Source organism: Paramisgurnus dabryanus, chromosome 11 (genome assembly GCF_030506205.2).
Source record: "Paramisgurnus dabryanus chromosome 11, PD_genome_1.1, whole genome shotgun sequence".
NCBI classification, from domain to species: Eukaryota; Metazoa; Chordata; class Actinopteri; order Cypriniformes; family Cobitidae; genus Paramisgurnus; species Paramisgurnus dabryanus.
This window is the reverse complement of record NC_133347.1, coordinates 29471422-29485214: the sequence shown is the minus strand read 5'-3', so window position 1 is coordinate 29485214 and position 13793 is coordinate 29471422. Positions and strand designations below refer to the sequence as shown.

The 13793-nt window shown below is 37.1% G+C and overlaps 1 protein-coding gene and 1 long non-coding RNA gene across 6 annotated transcripts in view; one reads left to right on the top strand and one right to left on the bottom strand.

Moving 5' to 3' along the window:
- prdm16 (PR domain containing 16) overlaps positions 1-11149 on the bottom strand; it is a 249802-nt gene extending 238653 nt beyond the window's left edge. For all 5 annotated transcript variants that reach the window (XM_065247748.1, XM_065247754.1, XM_065247749.1 and 2 more), the window contains exon 1: positions 11010-11149. In XM_065247748.1, coding sequence (XP_065103820.1) covers positions 11010-11046 — 37 coding nt within the window. In that variant the 5' untranslated portion in view covers positions 11047-11149. The remainder of the gene's footprint in view (positions 1-11009) is intronic.
- Positions 8163-13476, top strand: LOC135729864 (uncharacterized). Its single transcript, XR_010525775.2, has 2 exons — positions 8163-11421; positions 13190-13476. It is a non-coding gene; the product is annotated as an uncharacterized lncRNA (long non-coding RNA).
- Positions 13477-13793: the final 317 nt, after the last annotated feature.

The window sequence follows — 13793 nt, the reverse complement described above, 5'->3', positions numbered from 1 at the left end:
AGACAGTTCTAATCTTGTGAAAGCCTCTCCACTGAGACCATCCCATGATAATGTCATAGACACAGAGGGTATAATAGAGCAATTTGTTTACCTCCCAAAGCCTTGATCTTTCTCAATCCTGCCTTTATCTCTCACTCGCTCTTTCAGATGGAGCCCGGCACTGCTGGAGCGGAATGAGAACATATTGATTGGTGCTCGGTTTTCAATAGAGTGTTTCAAATTAAACCCAATGGAAAACAAATTTGTTTCTGGATTATTATTGGGTTGTAGACCTAAAAAGTCTGAACCGAGATCTACTTAAAATCTGTCCGTCCATTCTCCGAACCCATTTGTCTTCTGCAGGGTCGCTTCAGGGGGGCTAGAGCCTATCACAGAATCTCGGACCACAGGCACGTTATACGCTGAACAGATCACACACACACACATTCACGCTCTCACTTACACACCTAAGGGCAATTTATTGACTTCAGTTCACCTAATCTGAATGTTTTTGGATTGTGGAGGAAACAGAGCACCAGGAGGAAACCAACGCTGACACAAGAAAAAAACAACGATATCAGGGAAAGTTGTGTGTTACTCACGGAAAATTTGATTAATTTATTCATTTCCATGGCACAAAATTCAAGCACGAATGTCTTTTTCATGTCACTCACAAAAATTCCTATAAATAGTTTTTCGTGTCCGTGGCACGACTTTTTGTCATTTTATGTATTTCTATTTTTAAATCATTGTTGCCTGGAGTTAGGTTAAGAGTTGGGGTTTGGTTTAAGATGTCTAAAAATTTAAGCGACAATGATTAGAAAATAGAAAAAAAACAATGAGAAAATAATACATAAAATGAAACAAAAAAGAAAGTTGTGCAACGGACACGAAAAAATATTTATTGAAATTTGTGACACGAAAAAGACATTTGTGCTTAAGGCATGGAAAAAAGTTACATTTTGAGCCACGGACACAAATAAATTAATCAAATTTTTTGTGACTATAACAGGAATTTCCGTGAGATCAGTCTGGAAAAAACATACAAACTCTACAAAGGAGAGGCGGCATTCAAATTTTCAAGTTAAAGGTTTAAAAGAGGATTTCCTCGAATTTTAGAAAAGAACCGCCTTCTCCACTTTTTAAAAAAATGCAATTGCGCAACACTCCTGATTGACAACTAGGAGGACCAATAGTCTTGATGATCCACCCGAAAAAAAAATCCTCCGCAATTCCTTTAAAGTAGAAGTAACTTGGCCATGGAGCGACCGATAGATCCAACACTGCATTGAACAGCATTCACTTCATTGTCTTTTTTACATTTAAACACGTTACCTGACATATCATAAGTCTAGCCAACAGTGCGCAATAGTAGATTAAGTTAATGTTTATTGTTAGATAATAGCTAATTCTTGATTTAGCTAATGCAGTACTTGACTAGCTAACATAGACTAGCTGGTAAGATTACACACTACTCCTCATGTTTATTACTCCACCTTCTTCTGTCTAATTTTAGCATGTGATAGATAAGTCTAAAGCAAGAGACACATAAGATAGATAAGTTAACATTATGATAATATTGTGACCATAGGATCATGAAAACATATTAATACACACAATGCATTGTACGTTTCATTCCTTTAAAATTAAACGCACACTAATTTTATATTCTTTTCCCAAGATAATATATTACTGTAAATGTAGTCGGTTTAGTAATCAATGCACATAAAGCATTGATATGTTAAAAAATCCTTAAAACATAGTTGTTGTTGCTGCTGCTGTCTGTCCATTCAAACAGATTGACAGTGTGGCTCTGTTCGGTACTCTTGAGAGCTCACGTGACCACACGGCGGCACGATCAAAGTTTGTTTTTCAGCAGCTCTGCTTTCAACAGGAAGTCTATTCTTGTGATATGTACATATGATAATGTTTTTAAAGAAACAATAAAAACGGGGTGCCAGTAAAGTGCATATGTTTTTGTTCTAGAATCTGTCCGAAAGTTTGCAGGTGTAATGAAATCTGCTCGGTGGGATCGAGGGAATGCCGTTAGCCCATTTCTTCCAGAAACCCACTATGAACAGACAAGACAAATGTTACTTGCTGTCTCTTTATCTTTAGGCATCTCATACAATGCTATCTTTATCTGAGATGAATGAGCAGAGATCAAGGGTCAATCTAACAGGATGAGTGCGTTTTTAATGGAGGCCAACAGAATACACAACTACAGTAGCATTTGCATGACTACTTCTTAAAAGATTTTGAATAAGCAGTTAATGAGCCAACAACCCTTACGAAAATGAATCATGGTTTTACAAAAACATGGTTACTGTCAATAGTACCCATATAGGTTTTCAAACACCATAGTTAAACCATGGCTACTGTAGTAAAACCATAGTTTTGCTGATAGTAATCAATTAACAAAAAAAGGTGGTTACTACACTTTTACCACAATAAAACCATGGTTAATATTTGTAAAGGAAGCTTGTGCAACTATGCAGCATTAGAAATAGGAATTCTGTTAGAAATCAATTGTATACATATCTGTATAAAATGGTACATACTAGGAACTTTTGAAAGGTGCAGTGTGTAACTTTTAGCGGTATCTAGTGGGGAGGCTGCGAATTGCAACCAATGGCTCCGTTCACTGCTTACCCCTCGCTATGGTCAAACTTGTCATCTGTGGAGACAACTTATTAAAAAAAGTTTGTCCATTAAGGGCTTCTGTAGAAACATAGTGGCACAAAATGGCGACTTCCATGTAAGGGGACCCTCGGTGTATGTAACTTCTCATTCTGTGGTAATTAAAACATAACTGTTCATTATGAATGGTCTTTATACACCCCTGATAATATAGTTTTGTATATTATTTTGCATTTCTGTCAAGAGATCCTTCTAAAAATTACACACTGCACCTTTAAAGTGTACTGCCCCAGGGAGAGCTGGGGTACATAGTTTGGCCACTTTTTCTAACAGTGGGGCAAGTCTAAGGAACTGTGGAGAGAATGTTTGCTCAGGTGAGATGATGTAAGTGAAAGATATTAATTTCTTCAGACTTAAACTTGAACTCAGACTTTAAGTGTCTGTATTGGCATAAGCATGTTATGTTATATACAGGGCCGCAAACCGTCAGACGGATAAAACTCAACTTAAAGGCTGTGATCCACGATTTGTTGGGCTGGTGGTGGCAACAAATGAAATAGTCAAAAAGCCATAACTTCCAGTCTCCAAACCAAACAGTAACAGACTTGCACCAAGTCTCCTCAATCCCATGGACACGTCACTCGGGAGGGTGCCCATTCCACTTTCTGCTTCTCATCTCCTTTTCAACAACAGCAGTTTGTCAGGGTCAGAAAGCAATTCAAAACCTCTATTAATGAGTGAGCGAGAGAAAAGTGTGTACGAGTAGGAGGAGAAGAGGGGTGGGGTGCCTTCCATCAAAGCCGACAAGAAAAGGAGGCCAGGTGGTTGTGGGAATCTCGCTTCTTTTTGCAGAGATGGAATCTTCAGGGTAATAGGCAGGATTCGGGGCTTTCTAAAGCCAGGAGGACAGCCCCTCAGAGGGGACAATTTGCACTTTTACAAGAGGCGCTGAGGGACGAGGAGAGGAAAAGGGAAACTATGGCATCTTTTATCAGCGACACAAAGCGCCGCATCCTTTCAAAGGCCTGTGCTGGAGCTTCCAGGGCAGAGGAAGAGTGAGTGAAGTAAGGAATAAAAGAAGGGAGAAGGGGGTAAGAACAGAAGAAGTGGACAGCAGTCGGAAAAGGGACATTGGTGCCAACATACGGTTCACAGAGCGGAAAGGGTCGGGAAGTATCTGAGAGAGTGTGGGCGAGGGGGATCTGACATGCTGCCAACTGGTAGACCCTCCCAGAATTCAACTGTTTGTCTCATTAACTTTGCACTGTGCCCAAAACCAAGCATAGACCTCTAAAAAGAGATGTTTATATAGAGATTTATTTCATTTCCTCTGCAGACATCTGTGCATCATTTTGCATCATCCTTTGTGTAGCGACATACAACAAAATTATATTCATTAAAACCGATTCCAATGTTCATGTAGCTCAACTTGTCCTGTAGCAAATTTTCTCTAAAAGAGTAAAGTACAAGTAACTTGTATTTTGATACGCTTTACTTTTAACCAAATAAAATTACAGCCCAAAAATGATTTTTGAGGTAAAATTAAGCTTGCCTTTGACTGACATTTTCAGACATATTCAGGTTTCCATTTCACTTGCGAGGAAGCGTTAGTCTCCAGTGTCAGATGTCTGACAGAGGCGGTGAAATATCCAGAGGTCAGATGCACGGCTGATAACGGCCCCTCGGAGTAACTGCCGGAGATGGGGCGTCTGCCCGGCACAAAATGCCATTTGTTGTCCATCACTCAGACACCGCCAGTTTAGCAGCGACACTGCGCTGAAAAGCACATTCACACGAGCTCACACACTGGATGTTTTTTGCAATTCAATATTTTCACACACAGCCTCATCATTATGCTGCAACTGGAGCCTTGCTGGAGAGTGCCCGCAGTTTCACAGACAGGCAAATCGCAGTTTGAGATTGAAGTTAATAGCCCATCTTGAAATGTTTTGCTGACTCCCTAAAAACCCCATCTCAGCGTTTCACTAACAATCTGACTAGGGCTTTACTTTTTTTTGACTGATGAGAAAATATATAGTAGACGGGGTAAAGAAGATGCAGACATTAAAAAAGTCATAATTAAAGTATGATCAAATAATAACTAAAATGCATTTTACACGAATACACTGTCAGAATAAAAGGCATAAAACTTTACCTTTTTGGTTGCTGGGGTGTTACCCTAAGGTTCTGTTTTGTACCTTTACAGGTATACTAAACATAATACAACGCCTTATTGTGTACCTTTAACTGGTAGAGTTAAAAAATGTACAGTGCCCCTAAAATGTAACTGGTACAAAATTGTTTATTATGGTAAACAATTGGTCCTTAGGGTATCATATTGAACCCCAAATTTACAACATTTAAATGTGCTGTATACCCATAAAAGTACATATAAATGAACATTTCAGGGTACCACCCCACCGACAGAAAAGGTAGAGTTTTGTGCTCACTTTGTACTATTTTTTCAGACAGTGTAATATGACCGTGACGCTTCCATTAAGTTTAAGCAGTCACCTGTTTAAAAGCAGTTCAAATGACAAGGGTTAGGAAAGATGGGTAGCAATAATGATTTGTTTAGGAGGTGGCCTTAAAGTGTTTGAGCTTGAGGTTTTATATATTTTTCCAGTAAGCCGCACTGTAGTTAATGAAATGTAACAGCCCAATAGTGCCGACTTTCCCTCGAGAGCGAAAAGCTTCACGATCAGCGTGCCAACACTCTAGTTTTTATGAAAACAAATAGCAGCCAGGGAGATGGACTAATTGTGTTGCGACGCAGAGCAAAGAGAAACAACCATAATTAAAGCAATTTTAATGGACAAAAATAGTTGAAGAGTAAGTACGAGCATTCGTCTGGTACACACTGTGCGAAACCAACCCCGAAAAGTTAAGCATTGAGTAAATATAGGCTGCCTCGTCCAGTGAAAGTCACTGGATAATCATGGTTCAATTACAGTGAATCCCAGGACTGCAACTTGCAATTATCAAAAATGATAATGGGCTGACAGTGGTCTTTGGGAACATGAAAGACATCTTTATCAAAGCAAATCTAAGCACTCTGTCTCTCAAGGACAGAAAGTATATACCACTGCCATTAAAGAGCTTCATACCATCTTAATGGGACAGAGCTGCCCATCTTCATGTAATGGCAAAAGATGGAGGACAGAAGATGGGTAAAAAGATAAATGCATGGGTCGGGCCCTTTGAAAATGTGCTCGCTTGTACAGTTGAAAGTGAGTAATAAGGGGTAATGCCCTGCTGAAGTGGCCCACAGGGAAATGACATCCACTCTCTTATCGACAAAGGATGCAACATCAAGGTCTGCCCAAACAGCCTACGGTAGCCAAACAGATGCATGGGAATGCAGAATACAAACATGTGCTTTTGTGTCTGTGTCTAGTTTCTGTGTGTGCATGGTACTTTAAACATACCAGCAGATGCCATATAGAAAATGTGAATGAATTACACTGCAACAACAGGATTTTTTTTTTATTGTAACGAGAAAATGATCTTGTTGGAAATGTGTTGTTTGTGAATACTCTGACAAACACTCATTCATAACAAATGCAATTATTCACCTTTGTCTGACTGATGTCATCCACTAACATGACATTCGCACAGTTAGTTGACTGTCAAAATCAATATTAATTTGGTTTACTATTAAAACACAGAGCTTGCACAGCTGGGTGCTTTAAAATGTTGGATGGAAACATTTCTGGCACCTTCTGGGCTGGAATTACTCCAAAGAAGGTTTACGGCCTAAAATTAGCTTTCCTGAGCACATGATGCTGGGTTAATTATTTCTCGCAGTTCTTCCTGGTGGGTGTAAAAAGAAACTTTTCCATGTACAGTATCAGGTAACCATAAATTAGCTTTTCTTTTGGAGGTCATAATAGAGACGTTTCTTTTTTTTTTTTTTCGACAGAAGCATTCTGCCAGCTTATACTTAAAACAGCAGCAGATACTGGTCTTGAATCAGCTTGTGTCTTCCAGAAATATTAATCAAATTAAATGTTACAGAATTGCTGAAATGTATTGCTAAAACACATACACATTTTAATGTAACAGAATAATTACATTAATTATCAAAAAGCCAGATAATAACTGTTGAATTTCAGATGTAGGTCAATGTTCAATCCATGAAAAAAAAATGAACTACATTTCATTTGAACACTTTAAAAACACTTAGCATATCCCCTTTAATGGCCAAGAAGTTGCAGACAGCATAGACTGTAATATGATAAGCGTGTGTGTCTCGCAGACATGGCTTTAACAATTCTGTAATGGCTGCATGCTGCACCCCGCTATGCTGGGAGGAAACGCAGCAAGACTTTAAAGTCATCTTTAAAGCATGCACAAATGACTGCCAAAGCATGGTCCAAAAAGTGACAGGCTTAGACTTTTCCTACAAATGAGTGAACAAAAAGGAAAAAAAGGGTTTGCAGTTTCAGTGTAGCAGAGAACAGCTGAAACAGTGTTTAGACATACACATAAAGTTCCTCCCACTGGAGCGAGAGTCACTGTGATGTCATAAAAAGGTGCCACACGTTGAATAATGGCAGCATAGTACAGCGAAACAAGGAGAATGTACGACATGTGACAAATGTGAGCGAGGTTGGGTTCGTGCAGCCACACCTTTGGGAAGCACGAGCTGATTAACATGGTGAGCTGAGATCAGGTGGGCCAGGCCCTTTTGATGTAAAACAGTATCGGCTCTGCCAGTGTACCTTATGCCACCCTTCAACATTTTCTCTCGCTCAACATTTGAGGACTAAATAGTCCATCTGGTAAAGGCTTCCCTGCTTGCTGCCAAAGGACAAATATGTGTATGCGGGCATTCAATGAGCAGAGTTGCATGACGTGCTGAATCCAAACTGGTTTCATTAGGGTTAATGGGAATCTGTTGTTGGAAAGAGCATTCTCACCTGTGTGTGTGTGTGTGTGTGGCTGTGTCTGTGTGGGCGGTTATCTTTTTTATTTTGTGCATAAACACACACACACACACACACACACTCATGTGCACACATGCATTAAAATGTTTTGTCTTGATTCTTGTTTTCTAAGTGGCACATTTTTATGATTTGAAAAGGACAATTTTTTTCAAAGAAAGACAAACTCACATAACAGTGAATTTAGGTGAGATGTTTTACTGCCTCTAATAGATCATGCACCATCAGATTCATCAGCTTTTGTGTGAAAATATATTGTGCACATGGACATTCAGCTAGTTTGGTGGTAAATGCCAGCCATTTTGACTGTAAAAGGCCAGTTTTGAGTGCTGAGAGGCCATACTGTATCTTCTAAAAGAAATCACATAAAGCTTTCATTATAGCTTCACATTGTTATGGCTTGATTTTACTACTTCTGTCAAAACATCATAAGCTGCACAAGAACTTGATTGTGATAGAGATTTTTTCCATTTGTATTTTTTGTCTCTTTTTAATAAAAGCAAGAATAAACAAAGCTCATATTCAACAACAATGTCTGATTAAGTATAAAATATTTTAAAAAAATTACCCTATAGAATAAAAAAACACTCGATTAAAAAATATCCATGCAATTGACAAAAAAATAAATGTGTTGTATCAGAAAATATGAAAATATGATATAAATATGAATTGCTTTTTATTTCATAAAAAATATATACTGTATGTCCTGACCTTTCTGTAAACCTTTATAATCATACATACTGTATAGTTTCATAATGTTAAAGCGAAATATATTTATTATTCAGTGACGTCATTTACTGCTTGTGTATTTTGACGGGCTATTGCATATTCCGGCCGGCAGTTCATACACTTCCGACACTGACAGTGCCAGATACAGGCCTCACTTTAGTTTATTATTAAGCTACCTTAACCTATATGGATTCAAAATAAATACATTATTTTCTTCCGATATTATTATATTATTATTTTTGTCTAAAATTCGAATTTCTGTCTTTATAGGCCTACCTCTTTCTATGACTTAATGAGTATGGCTTAAAAACGTAGGAATGTTTTTTGAAGATGTATCTGTGATCAATTTACCCCTGCGCCATGAACAAATGAAATTATTTTTTTATCGTATGCTTTTAATGATAAGTTATGTGTTAAAATTACACGACTTAATTGTTATGAGAATATTGCTTTTTAAATATTTATTTACAAAGAGACAGCAGAGAACCGTCGTCGAAAAATAAAAGGTCAAACATAAATCAAACTTATTTAAATTAATCCTTCGTTTTTGGCCACTTGATTTATTGGCAAATGACCCACCAGGCAGTTGCTGGCTGGTGATTGATCCCTACGTAAGTGTATAATAATAGGATTAATTTAACTTAATTATGGATTAATTATTTGTTTCAATATAGCATATGTATGACGTGACGGAAGATTCCAAACACGTATGTGTTGTAAATATCCTATTTAAAGAATATCTTGGCCCTGCCTGCATTTTATTTTGGCAATTACAGCTGCTGATCTTAACACTGTTGAGCTTAAATAAATAAATAATAATAATAATAATAATAATAATAATAATAGAGGAAGAAGAAAAAATAACAATGTATTTCTAATTTTGCTATTTGCGTTTTAAAACAAATGAGAATTAGAACAATTACATATTTTAATAGCATAGGTGATATAACATTATGAAATTATACTTAAAATAATAATTAAGGTAATTCACAATTCTATACTATTCTATAATTATCATTAACAATAATAATGGTAATAATAATAACTCATAATAAGTATACGCACTTTAAAATGACTAAAGATTAACAAAATTAACAGCATGTTTTAAGCATTTTGAACCGGTTGACTGTATAATCTCAGCTAAAAAAATATCGCAGAGAGATTCTGTGCAGTTCTAAAATAAAACTTTAAAATATGACGCTAATAAAAACAATGATAAGCTATATTTTAAATGCAACATGTAATTAAACGTGTAGAGTTCATAAATAGCTTTTAATGAGCACATGAGAATTGTTATTAGGCCTTACACACACACACACACACTATGAAAACGAAACTATATAAAAGCAACACAGGAATGTTTTAAGATCTCAGGTGAGCTGTGGCAACACTTTTCATCTTAAAACAGAACTAATCCTGAATGACTAACAACATTATCCGAAAAATGACAGATTATTGTTAATAACGCAACCCTAAAAATTACTAAACCAAATATCGTGTACTATACAGAAGTTTAAAGAGAGCATGAGACAAAGCGAGGCCCACATTTCTGTCTAAAAACAAACTGGGTGCTTAAAATCTACAGGTAATCATGTCCTTACGTGCTTCATAGTTTCCGATGGAAATGCAGTAGAAAAGTCTTAAATGCCGCATCTTATATATTGTACTGTTTGTCGTTACAGCCCAACATTTGTTTACAGTCTAATTAATGTTAAACTAAACCGTGTAGACATCTGTACATAAATCCGTCAGTTTAATCGATGTGAAGCATGAAGCTTTTGCTAAAATGCTAAAATGAATTGCATAAGAGAAAAAGTATATTAAAACTGCGTCGCAAATATCCCATAACCGCATGCAAAAGTTAACAAAGTCTGAAGCACACTACATGTACCAATACAGCTTTTGTTGCGTAGGACATTTTAAGAAATACAACCTATGATATTCAAGTGAAATAAATAAAAGCTAAACAAACAATACACACACATATCATGCAGAATTTAAGAGAGGCACACACTTTCCGGCGTTAGAAACCGACCAGAAAACTGCTGACGGCTTTTTTCCTGAATGTCTCATACATTATTGATTTGACTTTCGAAGATGTCGAAGCAAACCGCAACAGAGGAAAAGGATTCGCAAAGGCAACCTCCTAATTTAAGATTCGTTGAAGAATAGTCCGTTTTGTTTCATATTCCTTCTTATGGCATCCAGTGGTCTTTCAGAAAGCTCTTGAGATCGCTACACTCTCTCTGCGTCCTGGGGTCCATGAGCAGTGCTAGAGCGCCCACTATTTCAACAAGCAGGAATATGATTTCACAAGACCTGGAACCACTCAATAAAAAGTTAGTATCCCTTTCGACAACTCTTTACTAACTTTCGTGTTACAATTCTCTACGGTTTCTCGACTTCGCTAAAACAAGAGAGTGAAACAACATTACATGGCAAAGCTCTACTGACCCTTTTGGCAAAAGAACCATCACATGCGAAACTTCTGAACAAGCGCACAACGGCAGCATCTGGTTTAAAGGGTGGACGCGCGTTTCACGGAGAGTGTGAGGCATTTCAATGGAAGTGAGGTCTAAAAAAGACATGAACCCGAACCAAGGCGCGTTCTCAGCAAGATCTGATCAATGAGAAAATGACACATTGATGATCTACGCGAGAGTTCAAAGTATCGTGCGGCCGCTCTGGAGAGAAAGAAGTGAAATTAGGACCTACTTTTGGCCAGTTTTCTCGCCCTCGCTTTGGATCTCATCTTGTCGGCTTGTAGATTCCTCGCGTCCTCCTTGAGCTCAGAAGCTGCAGCAGCGCTATCTTCATCTCACGAGCATTGTCAGTTTGGACACCTTCGCACATGCGCACAGGCCATTCAATCTGACACCCTCGTCAGGGCCAAAAAACTTTCCAATGCATTCATCATCATCACTTTTTGTCCTATCGTGTCTCCTTTAGATCACTTATCTCTTTCCCCCCTCCTACACCAGCTTCGCAACATCTCGGATCTCCTCTCACCTCCCCTTCTCGAGCTCTCTAAGAGAAAAGGGGCAATTTTTAGGGGACCTGCAGAATTCGGCACGATACTGGACACTGAATCATCGATGGGGTCAAGGTCGCAACCCTCATATGCAAGGTGATCACGAACATACATTTATACAAACATTAAGCATTAAACAGTTGTTTTAAATTATGTGCTGTTATATTAAGCATTTTCTTTAAGTTAAGGCCTATTTTAATAATTGTTGTTGTTGTTGTTGTTTCTTCTTGATCACACTTACAAAAATACAATTTATTAAAAGTTTACTGTGCACTCCACTTAATCTATACTGCACATTTATCACAAACGTCTGTGTTCTCGCCTGATGTAAAAAGATTGGCGAGTGCCCTAAATATTAGGGTTTTAACATGATTAATTTAGATGTGCTCTATAAATAGGTAAAAGGTGTGTTGTGTTTCAATGTTGAGAGTCATTCGGGTCAGCGCGCGCTAGACTCAGCCGGCCAGGAACTCCCGCGCCCCTGCTGTATGTGTGTGAGACCAACTGAATGTGTGCACGTGTAGAAAAATCTGTATATGCGTGGGATCCGCAGTGTCAATGTATGCTTTTAAACTCTCATTTTGAATCAATGCATTTTGAGTCTAGTTAAATTTTTGTACTTGGTATCCACGACGTCTTAACATGTCACGGGGAGGTAAATGCAACAAGGAACGACCTTGCTGGTGTAAGTATTATTCTGTTGACTTAAGCTATGTGTTGTGCGTGTAGCAAAGTGTGGGCTATGCACTGTGCTCGCAATCGTGTTTGCATGTGCACAATCTTTGCATTTTAATGGTCTTTGTGAGGTTGTAGACGTGCTGTCAGAATCAAGCCTAAGCCTGGAGTGCAGTAGTAGTCTAAACATACCCAGCTATTTTCTGCAGTTGGCACGTAAAATTGGTTCTGCTTGGTACATATCAAAAGTCCGTATGTTGGGGAATGTTTCTGTATGAAATGAACATGTTTGGAGCGTTTTTGCTACATCAACTAGAACCCTAATAAATATGCAATTATTTGCTATATTATATTATTTCCTATATTATTTAAAATATATTGTACAACTTGCTTTTTTTCTCTTGAATGTGTGTTTCTCTAATGTAATATACTATAAAATATATTTTCGATTTTATTTAATATTAATTTTATTTTTCAACTATTTCATAGTTAAATTACGCGCAAGATTTTGTTTATAAAGTGCCTCTAATATAAGGAAAATAACATAATACCATAATTGCGCGACACCTATTTTCTAGCCTTTCTCTGTTAAACCTTAGTGCGCATGCACTAAAGGTGTTTTCAGTCATAAGAAGACCTTTCTGCTATAAAACGGATCTAATTTTTGTCATTATATCCCTCAGGAGCAGATGGGATCATGTAGTTGTCTTTCAAGACATCTGAAACAGTAATTTACAGTAATATGTGTCAACTGACGTTGAGGTAGTTGTCAATGCATTTTCTTTAATTTAATTTATAGATGATTTACAGAATACTCATAATCAATAATTGTAATAAAAATGTATAATAAAAACAGATTTACTACTCTCATGCATTGACAGACGAAATTATATATGAAGACGAACACCGACATTTATTTATTTATTTGCTTGTTTGCCTTTTTTGTTTATTTCTAATAAAATGATTTAACTAAAAATATATCTTACTCATCGGGCTGGACAAATTCTTTCACTGAGCAACACCTTTTTAAAGGCATTTAACTGTAATTACACTTGTAAAGAAAAGCGTTTCTCCCCATCACTAGCTCATTGGGGAATAGTTTTCTGCGTCATTTAAACGTCTGTCTTTTTACGAGCTCGTGGAAATGTGATGGCTATGTAACCATGCATTTGGACTATTTTCTTTCCAGATTGTTGCCATTTTCCTGTGGTTTTTCACGAGAAGGGAGGGATGCTGGCCCAGACCCCGGAGGAGCGGTGCCCTACAAATCAGGCCTCAGTAACATCCACTTTCAGTTCTGGTGTCAATAATAGACTTCTTGTCATTTGAATTAAACATCGGATTCAAGTTGTGTAGAATATAAAACAAATAAATCCCTGTTGCTTTTACTATATACCCAAATATCTGAACAAAAGCGTGTTGGACTATATTTATTCGTAGTCTTGTATGTAAGAGAAATAAAATGTATGTCTCACACTACATGTCTCGTTGCTGCAAGGTAGCAAAACCAGACATAATAATTTGAGGTGTTTTTTCAAGCTATATTTTACGTGCCAATTTTATACGACTACATGTACATATACATAATAAATGCATATTTTGGTGTTAAATCAGATGTTTGATTAATTTATTGTGCTTGTTTGGATTCTAAATGGTGTAATAATTTAACCGCATACAGTGTCTTATTTAAATGTGCATTTATTTGCTCACTAATAATAACACTAATATTTATAATAATAATAATAACAATAATAATAATAATAATAATAATAATAATAATAATAATAATAATA